The 20520-nt window shown below is 46.1% G+C and overlaps 1 protein-coding gene across 1 annotated transcript in view; it reads left to right on the top strand.

Annotated features, from left to right (window-relative positions):
• rab4b (RAB4B, member RAS oncogene family) overlaps nucleotides 1-20219 on the top strand; it is a 78844-nt gene extending 58625 nt beyond the window's left edge. Inside the window, exons 5-8 of the mRNA XM_073029335.1 lie at nucleotides 5764-5918; nucleotides 6860-6955; nucleotides 8911-9071; nucleotides 12714-20219. Of these exons, the coding sequence (XP_072885436.1) occupies nucleotides 5764-5918; nucleotides 6860-6955; nucleotides 8911-9026 (367 nt within the window). The 3' untranslated portion in view covers nucleotides 9027-9071; nucleotides 12714-20219. The remainder of the gene's footprint in view (nucleotides 1-5763; nucleotides 5919-6859; nucleotides 6956-8910; nucleotides 9072-12713) is intronic.
• Nucleotides 20220-20520: the final 301 nt, after the last annotated feature.

The raw sequence follows: 20520 nt of genomic DNA on the forward strand, positions 1-20520 counted from the left end.
GCCCGGCAATTAAATCGATCAAATCTCAGGCCTTCTCTCGCTCTTGGGCCCTGCCTCATTGAATTGCCTCCAAATCCACTCCAGCAATGTCATTCCCCGATCAGGATTCAGGTTAAACTAGCTGTCAGGTGTATTTAGGATGAATACATCCAGTGAGGTGTTAAGAGTAAAATATTTTTGTATAAGCTAAATAAAAAGGCCCCTTGATGTCTTTTTCAGGAGTAAATAGTGAACAGCTTGCAGCAAAGCTTGGCAGAATCACTACTGGTGCTTCATTGTGTGGAACAGGCAGAGATCACCTGTCAACAAGCTAATGGGCAAAACGCGGGTGGTGGTCAGACTGTTGCCAGTTCTGGGGATTGGTTTATTATCATCCTGTAGATCGAGCTTCAGTGGAAAAACTTTAAACACAAGAAAGTCCGCAGCTGCTGGAAATCAAAAGCAACACACACAAGATGCTGGAGGAACTCAGCAGGCCAGGCAGCGTCTATGGAAATGAACAAACAGTCGATGTTTCATGCCAAGACCCTTCTTTGGGACGACAAAGGAAGGAGCAAAATAAAAAGTTGGGGGATGGGAGGGGAAGGCAGCTAGCCTGTAGGTGAAGCCAGGTGGTGGGAAAGGTAAAGGGGTGGAGAAGAAAGAATCTTATAGAAGTGGGGAGTGGACCATAGAAAGGGAAGGAAGGGACACAGGGAATAATAGGCAAGTGAGAAGAGGTAAAAGGCCTGAGTGGGGAATTGAGGGGGATGGGGGGGGAGAGGATTTGTGTACTGGAAGGAGAGGTGGACGTTCATGCCATCAGGTTGGAGGCTACCCAGACAGAATGTAAGGTGTTGCTCCTCCACCCTGAGGGTGGCTTCATCTCGGCACAAGAGCCGGCCACAGACCGATATGTCCGAATGGGAATCGGAATTAAGATGCTTGGCCACTGGGAAGTCCCGATTGTGATGGTGCAGAGGAGCTTGACGAAGCATCTGCCACAAGTGGGAATTTCCAGTGGCCAAAAACTTGACAATTTATGACGGGTCTCACCTTTACATTGTCCCAGTTCAAGTTCAACTTGTTTGAGTGCTGTCCGGGCAGATCATGCTATGCAGTCCAGCCAAATGTGAGATGTGGCACTTTGGGATATGAACTGTAAAGGCCTGTTATCCTGTTAATTCATTGGTAAAGTAGTTTATTATTGTCACATACTGAGCTACAGTGAAGAATTTGCATACTGTCCATCCAGAATGCATTGCAGTAATGCATTCAGGTGGTACAAGGTAAAACCTTATATTCCAAACATGAGGAAATCTGCAGATGCTGGAAATTCAAACAACACACACAAAATGCTGGTGGAAAACAGCAGGCCAGGCAGCATCTGTAGGGAGAAGCACTGTCGATGTTTCGGGCGGAGACCCTGACGAAGTCAGTCCTGTATCTCGTCAGTCCTGACGAAGGGTCTCGGCCCGAAACCTTATATTCCATCTTGGTAGCCTCCAACCCAATGGCATGAATATCGATTTCTCCTTCAAGTTAAAAAAAAATTCCTCCCTTCCCCTCTTCTATTCCCCACTCTGGCCTTTTACCTCTTCTCACCTGCCTATCTCATTCACCTGGGTACCCTCTTCCTTCCCTTTCTATGGTCTACTCCCCTCTCCTGTCAGATTCCTTCTTCTCCAGCCCTTTACCTTTCCTACCAACCTGGCTTCGCCTATCTATCACCTTCTAACTAGCCTCCTCCCTCTCACCCCATCATGTTATTCTGGAGTCTTCTCCCCTTCCTTTTCAGTCACGAAGAAGGGTCTCAGCTGAAAACATCAGCTGTTTATTCATTTCCATCGATACTGCCCGACCTGCTGAGTTCATCCAGCATTCTGTGGGTTTCCAGCATTTGCATACTCTATCTCCCATGGCCACCCATTTTATTTCCACTTCCCATTGCTATTCTGCTATATCTATCCACGGCCTCCCCCACTGTTGGAGGAGCAGCACCCTATATTCCATCTGGGTAGCCTCCATCCTGATGGCATGAACGTCAATTTCTCTAATTTCCAGTAATTCTCCCCCCTCCCTTTCTTTCCTTTCTGTCCTTTCCTATCAGACACCTCCTTCTCCAGCCCTGTATCTCTTTCACCATCAACTTTCCAGCCCTTTACTTCACTTCTCCGCCTCCTGGTTTCACCTGTCACCTTGTGTTTCTCCCTCCCCTCCGCCTTTTAATTCTACCCCTCATCTTTTTTTTCTCCAGTCCCGCTGAAGGGTCTTGGCCTGACGCAGCAGCTGTACTCTTTTCCAAAGGTGCTGCCTGGCCTGCTGAGTTCCTCCAGCATTTTGTGTGTGTTATTTGCATACCTTATCATGTTTAAATGTAGTTTAAAGTGTTACACATACTGACTGCAGGTAAACAATAAGGTGCAAAGCCATAATGAGGTCATCTTATCGTACTAGCTTCAATAGTTTTATCAGAGTGGGATAGAAGCTGTCCTTGAGCTTGAAAATGAGTCCATAGGTTGTGGAAACAGTTCAGTGATGGGGCAAGTGGTTATCCCCTCTGATTCAAGAGCCTGATGGTTGAGAGGTAATAACTGTTCCTGAACCTGGTGGTATTGGTCCTGAGGTTCCTGTACCTCCTTCCTGATGGCAGCAGTGAGCAGGGAGCACGACCTGGATGATGGGGGCCCTTCATGGTGGATGTTGCTTTCCTGCGACAACACTTTGAATAGCTGTGCTCAGTGGTAGGGAGGGCTTTACCCTCGATGGATTGGGCAGATTCCACTCCTTTTTTGTAGGCTTTTACATTGATGTTTCCACACCAAGTCACGATGCAATCAATAGTTCAATTTAATGTCGAGAAATCTATACAATATTCATCCTGAAATTCCTTCAATATATTCTCCACCACACATCAATAGAAGTTTGTCTAAGTTTTAGATGATGTGCTGATTCTTTGCAAACTTCTAAAGAAGTAGAGGTGCAGTCATAATGGCAAAACGTGCAGGACCCATGTCAGATTCTATGAAATGACAGGGAAATACTGAGAAATTTAAAGTTGCTGACTCTCTCCTCCTCCTGACGTCGATAATCAGCTCCTTGGTTTCGCAGACATTGGGGGAGAGGTTGTTGTCGTGGCACCACTCAGCCAGATTTTCAATCTCCCTCCTCTATGCTGATTCAGCCAACGACAGTGATGTCATAAGCAAACGTAGAATGGCATTGAGGGTGTTCTTGCCCTCACAGTCATAAGTGTAAAGCGAGTAGAACAGGAGGTCTAAGCACACAGCCTTACGGGATTCTTCTGTGAGGCTCCGGGGATTCTCTCAGACTTTCCTGAAGGTTTCCAGTGTGAAATAAGGAAATATTTTGCAAATACAGCTCTGTTTGTGACGTAATTTTAGTCAGTCACAATAAATGGTCCAGTTCTCTTTTACAAGTCAGTCAGTTACCAGTGCCTGCTTTGCACAAACTATATCCTGGATGACACTGATCAAACATGTCACTCTTGGAATCTAAAGAGTCTCTGAGTAATATTTTGCCACAAGGGACCTGTTACTGATATAGCTAGCAGATGCCTATTTTTAGACTACAGTAATCTATCTGAAGTTTTTTTAAAAATACCTGTTGTTCCTGTTTGATCACCTATGTCATACAACATGGTACATAATGATGTTGATTATATTGCTGCTGTAAGGCAACAAATTTCACGGCCAAGATCTGTGGTAATAAGTTCTGAGCTTGTAAACCCTGCCTGTTGAGCCCAGTCAATGAGATTTACTTCTATTCTTCTGAACTGTTGACTGTACTTGGTTAATCTAACCTCTGTCATGTGATCAACCTTTCCAGAGCCAGTACAGTGCACCTTTCATTACACTCATGTGATAGTAAATATACAGTAAGACCTTAAGAGATAGGAGCTGAATTAGGCCATTTGGCCCTAGAGTCTGCTCCATCATTTCATCATTTCCCTCTCAGCCTCCATTTCCTACCTTCTCCCTGTATCCCTTCATGCCCAAATTGATTCTTCTGAATTCTAGTGAGTACCAGGCCCAGAGCTCCTCATATGATAAACCTTTCAATCCTGGAATTGGTTTTGATAAACTGCTCCAAGCCCTCTGCAATGTTAGCGCATCCTTTCTTAGATAAGGGGCCCAGAACTGCTCACAATACTTCAAGTGAGGCCTCACCAGTGCCTTATAAAGCCTCAATGTTACATCCTTGCTTTTATATTCTAGTCCTCTCAAAATGAAAACTAACATGGCATTTGCCTTCCTCACCACCGACTCAACCTGCAAGTTAACCTTTAGGGAATCTTGAATGTGGACTCCCAAGTCCCTTTGCAACTCAGATTTTTTGAATTCTTCTCTCCATGTAGAAAATAGTCTTCTACTGAAGTGCATGAGCATACACTTCCTGACGCTGTATTGCGTCTGCCTTGAGGAGGAATCTAAAGCTGTGCACATCACTCCACATGTTGTCTCACCAAGTTTCTTGTTCCTGTACTCAACCATTTGTAACCGCTGGGTGCAGCCGCATGCTTGCGTTCAGAGGTTTGCCCATCAACATTTTCTAATCCGTCACCATCTACAGACCTGTGCAAAGGTCTTGGGCGCACATACATTATATCGCTAGGGTGCCTAAGACTTTTGCACAGTACTGGATTTGTCAACGTGGAGCAGAGAGCGAGTTTGTAAATCTGTAGGGAGTGAAGGATGTTGGGAATGGTGAGGGTGGAGAGCCACGGGAGAGGTGAGGGACAGGTGGCAGAGAAGGAGTGCCAGGGTCTATGGGGTGGCAGAGTGTAGACTGAGATACCGGGCAAAGTCATTTGATTCCAAACTATTGGTTTATTGATCATTACAGAATATCTTCCTGCTCCCTCCCCTCTCCCTTTCCATTTTCCCAACCATGATTCCCCTCTCCGTCCCCTTCCCACTCTCAGTCTAGATACCCATATCAGAATCAAGTTTATCAATCACTCACATATGAAATTTGTTTTTTTTTGTGACAGTACTGTGCAAAAGTCTTAGCTATCTATCTATGTGTGTGGGTGTTTATATATATATATATATAGAGCTGACTTTTGGACAGTACTACAGTAATTTTATGAATTGTACAGTACTGCTGTCACAAAAAAACCAAATTTCATAACATATGTGACATTGATAAACTTGGTTCTGATCTGGGTCTCTATATATACATGCGCGCACACACCTAAGACTTTTTCACAGAACTGTGACCAGTATTTTGTTTGGTTTTCCCATTCACTTTCTCTGCGTCTGTCATGGATTTGCCCACTCGCTTGACATCCGAATTACTTTGAAGTCTGTTTTGTGCTTTCTCCACAATTTGCCCACTCAGCCCATGTTACTGGCAAGCTCAGAAATGCTGGTGAGACTCGGGAGATTGCAGCTGCTGAAATGCTGAGCCACCTCCGTGGGGAGAAACGGACAGTCAGTGAGCTGAAAGATTAAAAAGGTGGAGGAGGAAGAACTGGCTGGTGATAGACGGTGGATCCAGATGGGGAGGGTAGAGAGTAGGAATGATGTAAGAAACTGATACTGCTGGAAGAATTCCAGTGGGTCAACCCTGTTCTGTTTAGGGGTTCTCAACCTGGGGTCCATGGACCCCTTGCTTAATAATGTTGGTCCTGATACTAAAAAAAACGGTTGGGAACTCCTCCATTAGCATATGGATCATTTGTACCTCGTCACTTTGATTCCCTAAAGCTTACCCACCAAAACTTGAAATGTAATTGTCCTGTCTTCTTTCTTCATAAAGCCGTGAGACCTACAATGCACTCACAAACTGGTTGACAGATGCCCGGACCCTTGCCAGTCCTAATATCGTCATAATTCTCTGTGGGAACAAGAAGGACTTGGATGCTGATCGGGAGGTCACGTTCCTGGAGGCTTCGCGCTTTGCACAAGAAAACGGTAACTCTTGGCTGTCTAGTCATTTTTTTCCAGCTTAACCTGAGCTAATCAGTATCGGGAAGTCACTGGCACTGTGCAACCAACACTCTAGAGCAAGGATTCCAAAGCTTTTTTATGCCATGAACCAATACCATTAACCGAGGGGTTTGTGGACTGGAGCAACATGTACCCTGTCAGGAGCTTATGAGGGACGTGCTTCCATTTGAACTGGGGTTTCCAGTGAATATTTGGAAGTCTGGGCTTTTCTTTATCATCCTGGAATCGTATCTCACTTATTGTGTCAGAAGTGGGGTTCACTAACAGTCTTGATTCAATGTGAAGTTGAATTTGCTGCTGCCGTTCGACCTCCATAGGGCCTGCATTTGCTCAGAGCTCCCTTTTCTTGTTGGGCTTTCAGAGGTTTGACTTTTTCTCTTAAAATCCCAGAAGCCTGGGAGAAGCAATTCCAAGTTTAGAAGGTAGAGGAGGTAGTTTCCATCAGAGGGAATTGTATAGAATTATAAAACAGCCCAGCATGGAAGGAGACCTCAAGGACAATCCACTCCGATTGACCTATATCCCTCTATGCCAGGGGCCACCAACCCTTTTTACACCGTGAACCAATACTATTAAGCAAGTGGTCTGTGGAGCTCTTGCTCTGCACCTTTCCTATCCACGTACCTGTCCAACTGTCTTTAAATGTCGTACTTGTATCCACCTCTGGCACCAGTCACCAGGAGTTAAAGGCTGAACTACTGTAGCCTCGTGACGAATCACTAAGCTTCCCCTGTCCCATCTGTCATGCAGCTGAGGTCAACGGGACAGCAAGCATCCCCTCCTTGCACGTTGCCCCTGTTTCAGACAGCAACGGTACCATCGTACCTGGGACGTTAAGGTGGCAGCACGTAACTGCGTGTTTCTGAAGGGCTCACCTGAGGTTCTTTCTGGTATTCCCGCTGTAGAGCTGATGTTCCTGGAGACCAGTGCACTGACTGGGGAAAATGTGGAAGAAGCATTTCTGAAATGTGCAAGGACCATCTTAAATAAAATTGAATCAGGTAAGAATAGAATGTGCTCGTGGAACAGTGATCTTATGTCCCCTGCCACCAGTGCAACTCTCCGGCCAGGTCTTCACAAGCACTTCTGTTTTCCTTCTGAAGCTCTGTTAACACCCTCATGTTCTCACTCGAGATGAACGTCGGCTGTCATCAGAGGGAGGGCCTGTTCTTGCAGTCACTCAACATCTTGGGAAATCATGAACTCAGAGTATAGACTTAGATGAGAGGGGAGAGAATTAATTAGAACCTGAAGGGACACTTTTTCATAGTACATAGAACAGTACAGCACAGGAACAGGCCGTTCACCCTCAGTGTTGTGCTGAGCCAGCTAAAAAGCAAATCAAAAACACCCAAACACTAACTCCTCGTGCCTACACCATGTCCCTATCCCTCCATCTTCCTCATATCCATGTGCCTACCCAGACGTCTCTTAAAAGCCTTTAATGTATTTGCCTGTACCACAACACCAGGCAGCACATTCCAGGCATCCACGGCTCTCTGAGTGAAAAGCTTACTCCGCACCAAAACGCTTGAACCTATCCCCTCCCACCTTCAATGTATTGGTCATTTCTACCCTGGGAAACAGATACTCTCTGCCCGTTCTATCTATGCCTCTCATAACCTTGTAAACCTCTATCAGATCTCCCATGAGCCTCCGGCGCTCCGGTGAAAATAACCCAAGTTTATCCAGTCTCTCATGGTGGCACATGCCCTCTAAACCAGACAGTATCCTGGTGAACCTCTCCAGCACTTTCTCCAAAACCTCAACATCCTTCCTATAGTGAGGCGACCAGAACTGTACAACATACTCCACATGTGGCCTAACCAGAGTTTTATAAAGTTGCAACATAACCTCTTGACTTTTGAACTCAAAGCCTCAACTAATAAAAGCAAGCATTCAATAAGCCTTCTTAACCACCTTATTGACCTCTGTAGCCACTTTCAAGGAGCTATGAACTTGGATTCCAAGACCTCTCTGCTCAGCAACACTGTTAAGGATCTTGCCTAGAAGGTAGTCCATTTATGGTATGATCTGCCAGAGGAAGTGGTTGAGACAGATGCAGAAGTCTTAGGCACCCTAGATTTTTTATATTAATTTTATTTTAGATGTTTATTTTTGTCTTCTGCATTAGTGGGTCAGTAGAAAGAACAAGTTTTAGGTGTCCAAACATTCATTTTCCAAAAACTTGTACATTGTACAAAGCCCTGTACAAAAGAATTGTACAAGGCATTGGTGAGGCCAAATTTGGAGTATTGTGTACAGTTCTGGTCACCAAATTATAGGAAAGATGTCAACAAAATAGAGAGAGTACAGAGGAGATTTACTAGAATGTTACCTGGGTTTCAGCACCTAAGTTACAGAGGAAGGTTGAACAAATTAGGTCTTTATTCTTTGGAGCGTAGAAGGTTGAGGTATTTAAAATTATGAGGGGTATAGATAGGGTTGACGTGGATAGGCTTTTTCCATTGAGAGTAGGGGAGATTCAAACAAGAAGACATGAGTAGAGAGGGGGCAAAAGTTTAGGGGTAACACGAGGGGGAACTTATTTACTCAGAGAGTGGTAGCTGTGTGGAACGAGCTTCCAGTAGAAGTGGTAGAGGCAGGATCGATTTTGTCATTTTTTTAAAAATTGGATAGTTATATGGACAGGAAAGGAATGGAGGGTTATGGGCTGAGTGCAGGTCGGTGGGACTAGGTGAGAGTAAGCGTTCAACATGGACTAGAAGGGCCGAGATGGCCTGTTTCCGTGCTGTAATTGTTATATGGTTAACTTAAATGTTACAGAGAAATGTTTGTATTTCATTAAAGAAATTAACATATTAAGTAATAGACCACTTTCAAATCATGCCGAATCTCTGCAAACTCCTAAGGAAGTAGAGGGGCAGCCGTGATGCTGGGCGCAGGCTGTGTGACTCCCACAAAATGCAGCTGCCTTCTTGTTGTAAATGTACAGGTGAGCTTGACCCCGAGCGCATGGGCTCAGGCATCCAGTACGGCGACGCCTCGCTACGCCAACTCCGGCAGCCCAGAAGCATGCAGACACAAAACAAGCAGCAGTGTAACTGCTAGGCACGGTGGCCGTGACTCGATGCTGTGGAGCTCATGTAAAAGCAGGTAGGATTCGCGGTGTGGTGTCAATACAGAAGGTTTCTGGGGATCTAGTTGTGTTTCTAAGGTGGTGAAAGGTTAAATTAAGGAACCTGGGAGCAAATCAAGAAAAAATGGGGGGGTGGGGTGCATCACCTTAAAATCAGAGCCATATCGAACCGGGTTGGTGTCAGGAAACTTTTTTTCTAATGGTCTTATCGAGGATGTCAATGAATACAGGGAGAAGACAGGAAAATGGGGTTGCGAGGGGTAATAAATCAGCCAGGATGCAATGGCAGAGTAGACTTGATGGGCCCAATGGCTTAATTCTACTCCTGTGTTTTATGGGCTAATGGTCCATGGTGTGCTGGAACTCTCTCCCTAGAATAGGGGTTCCCAATGTGCAGTCCGTGGACCCCTCAGTTAGTAGGGGACCCTGGCATTAAAGGAAAGGTTGGGTATCCCATGTCACTGTGCTTAGGGGTGAGTTATATTTTCAGTATTGAGATTAATAAGTTTTAAGTGAGACGAAGATACCAAGGTAAATGAATGAAGTCACATAAGGTTTAGCCAAATGAATGGGCACCAAGTGTACTTTACTCAAGGTCTTCTGCAGAGAGAAAGAAGATGAATGCTCTCGAGTCAGTATTGACTGGATTTTCGTCCAGGTCTCAGAGAAAGACATAACAGGAGCTTTCAGTTTCATCTCCGATTTGCATCGACATGTACTGTCCCAACCCTGTAGAGATCTTTACTCTGTATATAACCTGTTCTGATTCTATCCTGCAAGTGTGTGATGGGCCAGTATGGAGGGAGGAATAAACTCTTTTTGGGCTTCCAGCTGCGTACAGGTATCGATTTCAACTGACATTTCAATGACAAACCTGCCATCTTCATCAGGGATGATGCCTAGGCATATCTAGTCCAGTGGTGTTTATACCCCCATAGTCTGTTCCTCCGAATCCAATCAGGTTTCCGCTGTCCCACCTTGTTTGCACTCAAGTTCCAATTCTTACTTAGAGCGAGACCATTGTCTTTGTTAAAATTCTTTTCCTCTAGTTTTGTTTCAGTGGTTTCCTTTACCAGGCAGTTGCAAAAGCCATTGGTGCGGCACATTAGTTTTGTGCCATGGAAGCCAATCCAATGGCCATTCTGAAAGCAATGTTCTGCTACTGCCAGTTTCTCCAGGTAACCCAAATGGATTCACCTCCTGTGCTCCTTGATGCAGGTTTCCACCATGCATCCCTCCGTCCAATAAATTCTGTCCAGACAGGACACACGGTGAAAATTCGTCTAAAGGAACACAGGAGCTGTACCCGTTTGAGTTACCTGGAGAAATGTGTGGTACAGGAAACCATTGAAATAAAGCTAGGGAAAAGAATTTTAACAAAGAGGAAGGTCTCACTCTAAGTAAGAACTGGAATTTGATTGTCAACAAGGTGGGACAGCAGAAACCAGATTGGTTAGTCCTCATCCAATCAATAGAGATGGACAATGGGGGTATAAACACCACCAGACTAGACATGCCCAGGCATCATCCCTGATGAAGATGGCAGAGTTTGTCATCGAAAAAATGGTTACAATCAATATCTGTACCTGGCCGGAAGCCTGAGAAGAGTTTATTCGTTATATACACCAGAAAAGCGCTAGATCTTTTTTCAATATAGAGTGAGCTTTACCTAATCAGTCCTGGGAGTGTGTAATGGGACAGTGTAGATGGATCTGTATCTAACCCGTGCTGTCCCTGTCCTGGGAGTGTGTGATGGGACAGTGTAGAGGGAGCTTCACTCTGTATCTAACCCGTGCTGTCCCTGTCCTGTGAGTGTGTGATGGGACAGTGTAGAGGGAGCTTCACTCTGTATCTAACCCGTGCTGTCCCTGTCCTGGGAGTATGTGATGGGACAGTGTAGAGGGAGCTTCACTCTGTATCTAACCTGTGCTGTCCCTGTCCTGGGAGTGTGTGATGCGACAGTGTAGAGAGAGTTTCACTGTTTCTAACTTGTACTTGCAACTTGATTAGAATGCCATGATTTTGAATTTAGATTTTCCTTCCTCTTTGGGCCTTGATGTAATTTTATTTTATCTTCAGCTTTCTAGCCCCACGTTGTTGCTTTAATCTCATTGTTGGATGAATATCTAGAGGCAAATTCTGTTAGTTGCGTTTGACTTTTTCTGGAGATGCTTTAGACGCCATTTGTAGCCACGATGAGTTAATCCCACATAAAACGAAGATCAAATAGGCTTGTCCTGTGGACTGAGATTGAGGAAGATTGGCCTACACCCAATTTGGAAGAATGGACTATTCTGGATTCTGAGAGGGATTGACACTGAGAAATAGTTTCATTTAACCAGCGAGCATATATCTGAGGCAGTGTCCCAGGATAAAGCACAAGGTGACGGAAATAATCTTCCTGAAAGCTCTTGAACCTTTGAAGTTCTGGGTGCTGAGTTGTTGAATATAAAGTAGTTAGGAGAAGGTAAACTGTTGAATATCATTATGATGAGGTAAACGAGTGGATAAGGCCGGCGGGGCAGGTAGATGTTGTGCTTAGGACGAGTAACTGAACACTGCCCTCCCACCTGGGAATTAGTCATTGTGTGCTTGGAGGATTGAGACAGTAACACGCCAGTTCCCAACCTGCGTTCCACGGACCCCTTACTTAATGGTATCGGTCCGCAGCATAAAAAAGGTTGGGAACTCTTGAAGTGACGCGTACCTTTAATGCAGTAAACTACTGGCACTGCGTGGTAAATGGGAACGGCTCACCCTTGACCTCAGATGAAATTAATGCAGAATATTAAAATAGAACACTCTCACTTGTCACAGCCCTTTGGGGTTTATGGATGTGTACAGGGATGTATTTTAATTTAAAGAAAGTATCCCAAGGCGGAAATGGCTATACGTGGTGATTGGAGTAAAGTGTTGGGGAGGGGGCTGTCAGAGGTGACTTTTTACACAGAGTACGCTCTGCCAGGGAAGGTGGTAGAGGCAGTTACCTTAGTGACGCTTATGAAACTCTTAGGTAGGCACATGGATGATAGAAAAGCGGAGGGCTGTGTAGTTGGGAGGGGTGGGATTGATTTTAAAGTAGGTTACAAACCCAGCTTGTTGTGGTGTCCTATGTTCATCCAACAGTTGTAAGATCAGTGTAAGGTCATTTAGAACTGAGGTTGGTAACAACTTCTCGTAGGGGGTAGTGAATCTCTGTAAAGGATTGTGCAGACTATGTCATTTAAAGTGGATGTAGATAACATCTGAAAGCTGTAGATAAATTTTAAAAAGATGAGGGGGTTTATTTATTTATTTATTTATTGCCGCTCAGAATAGGCTCTTCTGGTCATTCGAGCCATCCGGCCCAGCAGTCTTCTGATTTAACCCTAGCCTTTTACAATGACCAATTAACCTACCAACTGGTACGTCTGTGAACGTACAGTCTCCTCGCAGATTATGTCGTAATTGAACTCTGTACTCTGACCTGTAATAGCGTCGCGCTAACCGCTACCCTTCTGTGCCGCCCCACGGTTGAGGCACTGCAGTGCAATTTTACAAAGCACTGTTCAGCACAAGGTCCTGGGCCAAAGGGCCTGTACTGTACTCTGTTCTGTATTCAAGTTGCTTAATCATGTTTGGAAATAACGCCTGGCCTCTCTTTCTCTTCTCTCCGACAGTGCTGCAAGTTGATCGGTTCGATGGAAACCTTACGACCAGGGGGTGAAGCACTGGCCTTGGTTGGTTTATCTGGGGGGTTGGTGCCTTGCCTTGAGGTCTAATGACTCCTTGTACAGTATACCGTGTGTCATCTGCCTGTTCAGTGAGCTATCCTCCCAGTTCTAATGTTTTATATAACTGTATCCCCATTGGTTAGCTTTCCTAGCCACATGACTCCACAGGGTGTAAAGATGAAAAATAATATCCTCTTTTTTTTTCAAAAAGAGACCACACAAAATGTGTTTATGTGTGTGGAATGGTTTAGAGTCTCCCATTTAATTTTTATTTCAGTGAAGGGTCATGCTACTTAAACCCAAGACTATACTGGCAAACTCTGTGCAATAGACTTTACCCACCACCCACCATTCTGAGTGTAATTACTAGTCAAATTGGTCAATGTAGATAGACTTACTCCATTCTCACCTAATCGCAACCTGTTGTGCTTCAGCACGAGCTGCACAATAACAATTAATTTAACTTTGTTCGACTATTGCCAGCATAATCAATCCCAAATCTGCGAGGGTAGCACTACTTTTTTTTTTGCACTGGGTGAATTGGTTTCTTGTTCTCTCGTTTTAATCATCAGGGGTGGTGTGCAGCCTGCTGACCCAAAATGCTGTCTCTTGTCCTGACTTTCAAGCCTGCTTCCTCCTTCCCTGATAACCCTGCGTATCTGACAGAGCGAGGGTGTGCTTCTCTGCCGAGTTTCTCTTACCGTGTTGTACCCTACCCCCTTCACTCTGTCCTGCATTGCAAGGGTTGGACTTTGAACGTAAGAGGTGGCAAGGGCTGTGCAGCCTGCTTCACAGTTCAGGCCGATCGTGACCAAGTGCACTGCCAGTCCTTTGGTTTCCTTGTCACACTTGCCAGTCATGTGATAAGCTCCCAGTCGTGGTCCTGATGCAGCTATTTGAGGACGGGGGGGGTCCCAGCTTCCCAAGAAATATGAAGGGATTCCTCTAATTTGTGGGCAAGTGTTTAGTGCTCGTTGGGTGGGGGTGGGGGGGGGGATGCTGATTCTCTGACAGTTATCTTGAGGATGACCTACCCCTCCCACAGAGTTCACAGCAGGTTATGACTTCAATTTGTGGCTGAATGTGGCAGGAGTTGGGTTGGGTTGTCCAGATCCTGTTGTGTTCCAATATGAAGGTATAAAGACCACCTACATTCCTGTACTGTCCAGAGTATTGAGGCTGAGCCTCCAAGCCCTCTTCTCCACCACTGGGAACAGTTCCTGGTATGACGATGGACGGCATTCTCAACAAGCAGCCGCCATCCCCTGCAACTGCCTTTAAAATTGGAAGGCTCTTCACTGCCCCACTCATGTACCCCAACGACGACACCAATGAATAAATCTGAACCCTTCGGTCGTTCAGAGTTGCTGTTCAAGTGGCTCCATCCACCTTGAACATTTCATCTGTGATCCAATATCTGGTTTTATTCTCAGTCTCAGCTATACATCCCTATCACCCCTCTCCCCACCAAACTCGGAGCAACTGAAGAGCAAGAAGTTTACTGTACTAAGTATCCCTTTCAGGGGTTCCCAATCCACAGACCCCTTGCTTAATGGTAATGCTAAGGCTTAGATTGTGGGAAGAAAACCAAGTTGTTCCTCAGCCAATCCTGCTTCCTACGAATCTCCTGTCCCGTTGCCTTGTTGCATTAGTTGCTGCAGCATTCCCAACCAAATTAGTTTCTGCTGGCACACTCCAAAGATTGGTCTAACCTGCCTATACATATCAGACGAGTGGAGGGACGTTCCTTGCCACACAACCATCGTCACGAGGACAGATAGATGAGGGCTGCAGGGAGGCTGAAGCAGTTGCTAACAGCAGGCAGTGCCATTTAACATGCTAACTCTTCCAGGAGGCAAATTCCTTGAGCTTTAGAGTTGAGTAAACCCTACATGATTGGGTGTTGGCCGTTGCAGCACCCACGATCTGGTATGTGGGCAGAGAGCAAAGCTGAACTTGCACCTTGTGTCCCAAGTTTGAGTAGCCCTGTAGCATTCAACGTCTCTGTTCAGACAGGGTGAATGACCACGGCTAGAGTAGCAGAGTAGTCTTTGACCTTAGAACAGTATCCAGTAAGAAATACCAATACTTAATGGCTAGGGAGAGGGGTTCAGGCGATGTACAGACAGCAACCTTTTGTTTATTTCTGTGCTGGTCTGTGAAATGTCCTCACCAGTTCTTGTTCCAGTTGGGCCTTTTGACCACTCCAACCCTGCAACTGCAAAGTAGTCGTTAACTATCTGTGGACACTTCTGAGGGGCTTCTAAAGGGCGGTCGTCTTGTTTTCTCAACTACGCTTCCCCAGGGTTGCTGCACCTCAAATGCAGGAGTTTTGCTCCATCTTAATTTCAACCTAATGTCATCAGAGTGTAGGCCTCCATTCGCTGTTGGACGGTACAGTATACACCTCTGGGAATTGAGTTGTGTTATTTTCATCCTTAGAATACTTCAGCCTAGTCCAATCCTCACCCTGTCTCCACATGAACCAAAGGTCATAGCTGGTCTCAGTTAAGCAACCAAGCCCAAATTAAGAGAATCCCACTTGAGTGCACCGTCCTTGGGGCAAGAAATTCCGCCACACGTGTGTTGGCCAAATCCAGATGCAAAGTGTCTTTTCCAAAAGTGGGAAGAATAAGGATTCAGAATGAGCACGGCTGACATAATCTACCTGCACTGTACCTCCCCAGCTCTATCTCACTCCACCTCTCTTGGCCTCTCCCTCCTGCTTCCACCCATCCCCCTCTCATGTTGCTCCCCTCCCTTGTCTGCTCTCTCACACAAGCATCATTTATAATTATCACCAAATGAGATCTCCCCTCAGCAGGCCGTCCATCGATCCGTTGCTCCCCTCTGGGACGAGAGAGCAGCTTTTGGAATTTATATCAAACTGAGCTAGCACCTTTATAAGTGATGGCTGGAAGTAAGCAAGCAGGAGGTACATATCAGACAGTTGTATATGGACGTCTCTGTATGGTCTATATACCACATAAATCATATATGGTATAAATCATATATGCATTCTATCATCAAGTCATGGACTAATACCGTTAAGCGAGGAATCCGTAGACCCCAGCTTGGGAACCTCGATCTACTGTATACGAACGCGTTCCATTTCAGTGCCGACACACACCAGGGGTTGCGATAATGATTAAAACGTGCAGTTTGGTACTGGCAGTTTATGATGTCGCCTGACCTCGAGTGTGTTACAGAATGGTTTGACGCGTTTCCTGGGTGCGGTACCCAGCTGTTGGATGCTGTGCCCTCTGCTTCCCGCTGCTAGTTTCCTCCCCGCCCCTCACCTTCCTGAAGAGGCAGAGGGAGTCTGCCACGCCAGCCCTCTCGTTAGTGTGAGCCGAGCGCGCTCGGTTTCTGCATTCGTTCACCGAGGAACGGCCGGCCCCTGTGGCGACGTTTGGAAGTAGACACTGTCCCTTGAGGAATGGCTGGCGATGGAGCCTCCGGTGCAAGCTCCCCGAGTCGGTCAGTCAGGCAGGACTGAGCGGTCAGTGGCTGCCAGCCGGACCTTGGCCATTGGTGAAACCAGCTGCAGCCTCTGCTTTCGGGACCTAGGCTGATGGGTGGTGGAGCGGCTGCTCTCTGTGACTGAGGGGGAGCCTTTCTGACTGCCCCTCATGTTGAACCGTGAGCTTTCTAACCTTACCAACATCACTGGTTCTGTGCTACATGAAGTTGGTATATTCGAGACCCACCTCCCTCTCCCCAGACCTGGGAGAACTGCTTTTAGCTTCTGATGGTTGATGAGTCACCACGAGGCCCTTTGAAATATCCAGCTGCCTGAAACCCTCCCGTGTGAGGTCATCATGTAGAATTGCTAACCTTGTGCTCTCAGACAGATGCTAATTGCAGTTGAAGTTCATACCTGAGGAAGTCATGTCATATTTAACACTGTCACCGTAGCTAGACACTCCCCTCCCTTCCCAAACGACTCTGTAGACAATACATTCCATGCAATCCAGAAAATGCTGTGTTTTCTGTCACATTTTTTTCTCTTGCTTTCTGTATGTCACCTTCTTCCCCGTCCTTGGTCCCGAATAAAAATGCACGCAAAGTCTTACATTTAGTGAACATCCTCCTATTGGACAATAAAGCAGCCTTGTCCGATCCCACGAAGCGTTTGCAGAGATAAACCGGAACTGTAGTTTCCTTCAACTGATGACACAGTGCTCCATTAACCGATGGAATTTCATCTTAATCTGAAATTACAAATTTGAGTCATTTTAACCTATTTTAAAAAAAATAACTCTTAAGAGCATCTTATCAATTAATAACTCCCAATATCTCTTAAGAGCATCTTACCAGCAGGTTTCTATTCAGATTTTACTGACTGCATAATTAGTAAATAACCCAGCATTATTTACTAATTAGGCAGTTAGTTCGGGAAGGAAGTGAAAGGAGTAACTGTTTCCACTAGTTCAGGGTCTCCGAGGCCAGCTGATTATTTGTGTTGTGTTGTGCATTGGGCCGTTTACAGACCCAGCGCACTGAATCAGGTGCAGTGCGTCTGTAGCGCACCACTGGGTGACCATCCTGCCACAGTGCAGGTCAGACAGAGCCTCCGGAATTCTCCCACACCATTGCATGAAGACCAGTCAACAACTGCAGTACAATCCTCAGCGGGCCATTGGTGTGGTGCAAGGAGTAATTGATGAAGCTGACAGGAGGGTGGGGGATCAAGTTTCGTCACCAAAGTATATGGGCTGTCTTTGTTTAAATTTGCTCTTGCCCTCATCCCACAAAGGAGAGTTAGCACTCACATGCTTAGCCAGTTACTGAAGGCTATGAAGTTCAATGATGTAATATCGCTTCTTCTGGAAACTTTTCCTTTTGAATTTCCTTCTGACTTTTTCCCCTCCTGAGGTCTGGTGCACACAGATTCCTCTCACTCCTCTCCCACATGTGGTGACGTTCAGGTGGTTACCTCAAGATGAGAGCATTACACAAGCCCCCCCCCCCCCCCCCCCGGACAAATGGACTGAATCTAAGTCCGTACTTGTGTCGCCATCATAAGGCTTGAGCTAAAGAACGAAAGCCCATCCATTGCCAGTACCCTTTTCCTCCTGATGTACGGTTGCATTGTTTTAAATAACTTTGTCCGGATGCATCCACAAGGCAGGAATCTCTGATCTGCGCTGTCAGTGGAGCAGAGAGTAGGGACTCCAGAACTTGCGAGGAGGTTTGGATGGAAGGAATATCACAAGAAGATTGGCGTGATGCCCCCTGGAGTTGAACATCTTGCTGGCTCTCCATATTAACAGCAAGAGTGACTGCTTTAGAAGTCTCTGGGTGGGGCCCCTTCCCTCTGACACAGGAGAAGGATGAATGCTTGGATGAGGGAGGAAACACCACAAAACCTTTTTCCATAAAATACAGGAATCTTACCCTGTTACACCATAAACCAGTTGTTCTCCAATCAGCCAGCCCACTCCAACCCCCCCCCCCCCCCCCCCCACCACCTTGAGTCCATGGATTTTCCAATAATTTGCCGTACATTCTCAGAAACGGGATCCGAAGGCTTTCTTGTGGTCTTCCCTGGAGCTGCTGTTACTTCTTGCTGGAATTCCAGCAGATTCCCTGACTGCCAGGCTTCAAGACAACCAGAACTATTGTGAGGTAGCTGTTGGCGTACTGCTTGATGGGTTCTGTACTTTTGGAGCATATCTGTAAATAGGTTTGCCTTTTCCTTCCCATTGGTGTTTGCCAGGGTTATTTATTCTTGCCTACGTTGTTGTGTTTATTTGCCGCACATCAAAGTGTCTGCACAAAGGAAGTTGGTGAGACCCAGGTTGGTAGCTGGACCTAACTGAGTTTTGTCGTGTTTTAAGGCGGTTGTTTCGCTGGTGTTTTAGCGCCCGTCCATAGTGTTGTTTTAAAAAGGGACTGGTGTTCTGTGCTTTGCAGTTCCAGGAGCCTGTGTGCCACACTACCCTTCAGGGCTGGATGTGTTCCCTAGTGCCTGCACACATCATGTTGGCCACTGTCCCCCCCTCTCTCTCTGGTGGATTTAGATGGTGTGTGGGGATAAGAGAGCTAAGAGCAAGCAAGCCCACCTCCCTGGCAAAAACAGCTCGGAGAGAGAGGAGGGGCTCACCATTCCCAAGTGCCTCTTTCCATCTGGCCCTCTGTGTCCATTAGAGTCTCACTCATTGGCTGTGGCATGAGTGCCACATGACTTGAAGCTTCACTCTGATTGGAAGGATCACCGAGCTGAAGTGCTGTAAGACCAGTGACCCTGGTTCGAAGTTTCAGAGTGCACAACAAGGTCATCTCCAGCCAACCGCATCTCCTCCATGAGTGTCCCTCATTCTTCCCTCACTCCCATCCCTTCAACACCATCTGCTGTGAGCATTCAGGCTTTCTGATTCCACCCCCCATCCATGCCAGCTAGAGCTACATATACCTCCATTTCTTTTTTCGTAAGCCACATTCACCAAGAAAGCAGGGACTCCTGTGTAAAGCAGAGACCATCCTTGCTGACAGGCTCTGGGAATGACTTCCCTGTTTGGCAATCCAATGCCAGGGATGTGCTGAGGGACGGTCTTGTCAAGGCCCTCAATGCATCCCTGGGATTGGCTAACAGCAACCTTCGAACTTCGACAGAGGGAAGAGGGAAGTTGTTTTCCCAAACTGATCTCGTCCCTCCAAAAAAAGTACAATTCATGAAAGGCGGCATTGAAAGAAAATGAACCGCTTTCTTTCGTCCCAGGAGGGCTCGCGGTCCTGAAGCTTAGCCTCCCTGTCCTGGTAAGCGTAGGGTCCACTTGGATCTCCCTAGCATGATTGTCAGAGAGTGAAACTGGGAAAGGTGTGTGGGGCCAAACACAATGACATCCATGTTGAAACATCCTGACACAAGTCTCGAATAAACATCACCCGTTCCTCTTCCTCCCGCCTTGGCAAGAACACACCTTTCTGTTCTCAGCTGAAGGTATGAAACCAAAAATCAAACTATTCGCTCCCCCCTGTATTCCTTTCCATCCCGTTCAAGTAAGTTATTGCAATTGGAATTATTCAGTGAAATGGCGGCTATCTCGTCCTATTCTGTGTGTTAATGCCTGACTGTTAAGGGAGTGTCAGTGGAATTAAATGGAGACAGGTTGCTGTGGCCTTGTTAAGGTACGTGATCTACAGAATAATAACCCATTGTGTCTTGTGCCTCTCAGTAAGTGTGTGGAGAGCATACGCACAGAGACTGCACTATAAATCTTTTTTTGAAAAGCACTCGTACTGTGATTTGGGGAAAGATTAAATCTCCACTGATTCCTTGTGTTAAATTGTTTTTTGTTACGATTTTGTGTTTTATTTTTGCTTATACGTGCATTCATACATGTCTTGCAACTTGTTGCTAACAGCACGTTGCCTCAGATGTACCAGATTCCTGTAACAAAAGTCTTTGATTTCATTAAAACACATTAAAATTGCATTGGCACTCTGTTGCTGCTTCCTGTTGTTTGGGGCTGGGGCTGTCTTTGGTGTGGGCACGGTCTGTGTACATGGAACAACGACTGGGGGGGTGGGGGTATATAGAATCACACCATCTATAATTGGTTCGTAGGCTAATTGGTCATTGGTCAGTGGCACAGGCCAGAAAGGCTTATTGCACGCTCTATTCCAATAATAACAATAGTAATAACTTGTCACAGTCCTTCCTCATTCCTGGTCCAATTTCTGGAGTTTCCTCCCCAACAGCACAGAGGGAGCACCTAAAATCCTCAATGTCCACAAGACAGGAGCA

This window comes from Hemitrygon akajei, chromosome 25 (assembly GCF_048418815.1).
Source record: "Hemitrygon akajei chromosome 25, sHemAka1.3, whole genome shotgun sequence".
In the NCBI taxonomy this organism is placed as follows: Eukaryota; Metazoa; Chordata; class Chondrichthyes; order Myliobatiformes; family Dasyatidae; genus Hemitrygon; species Hemitrygon akajei.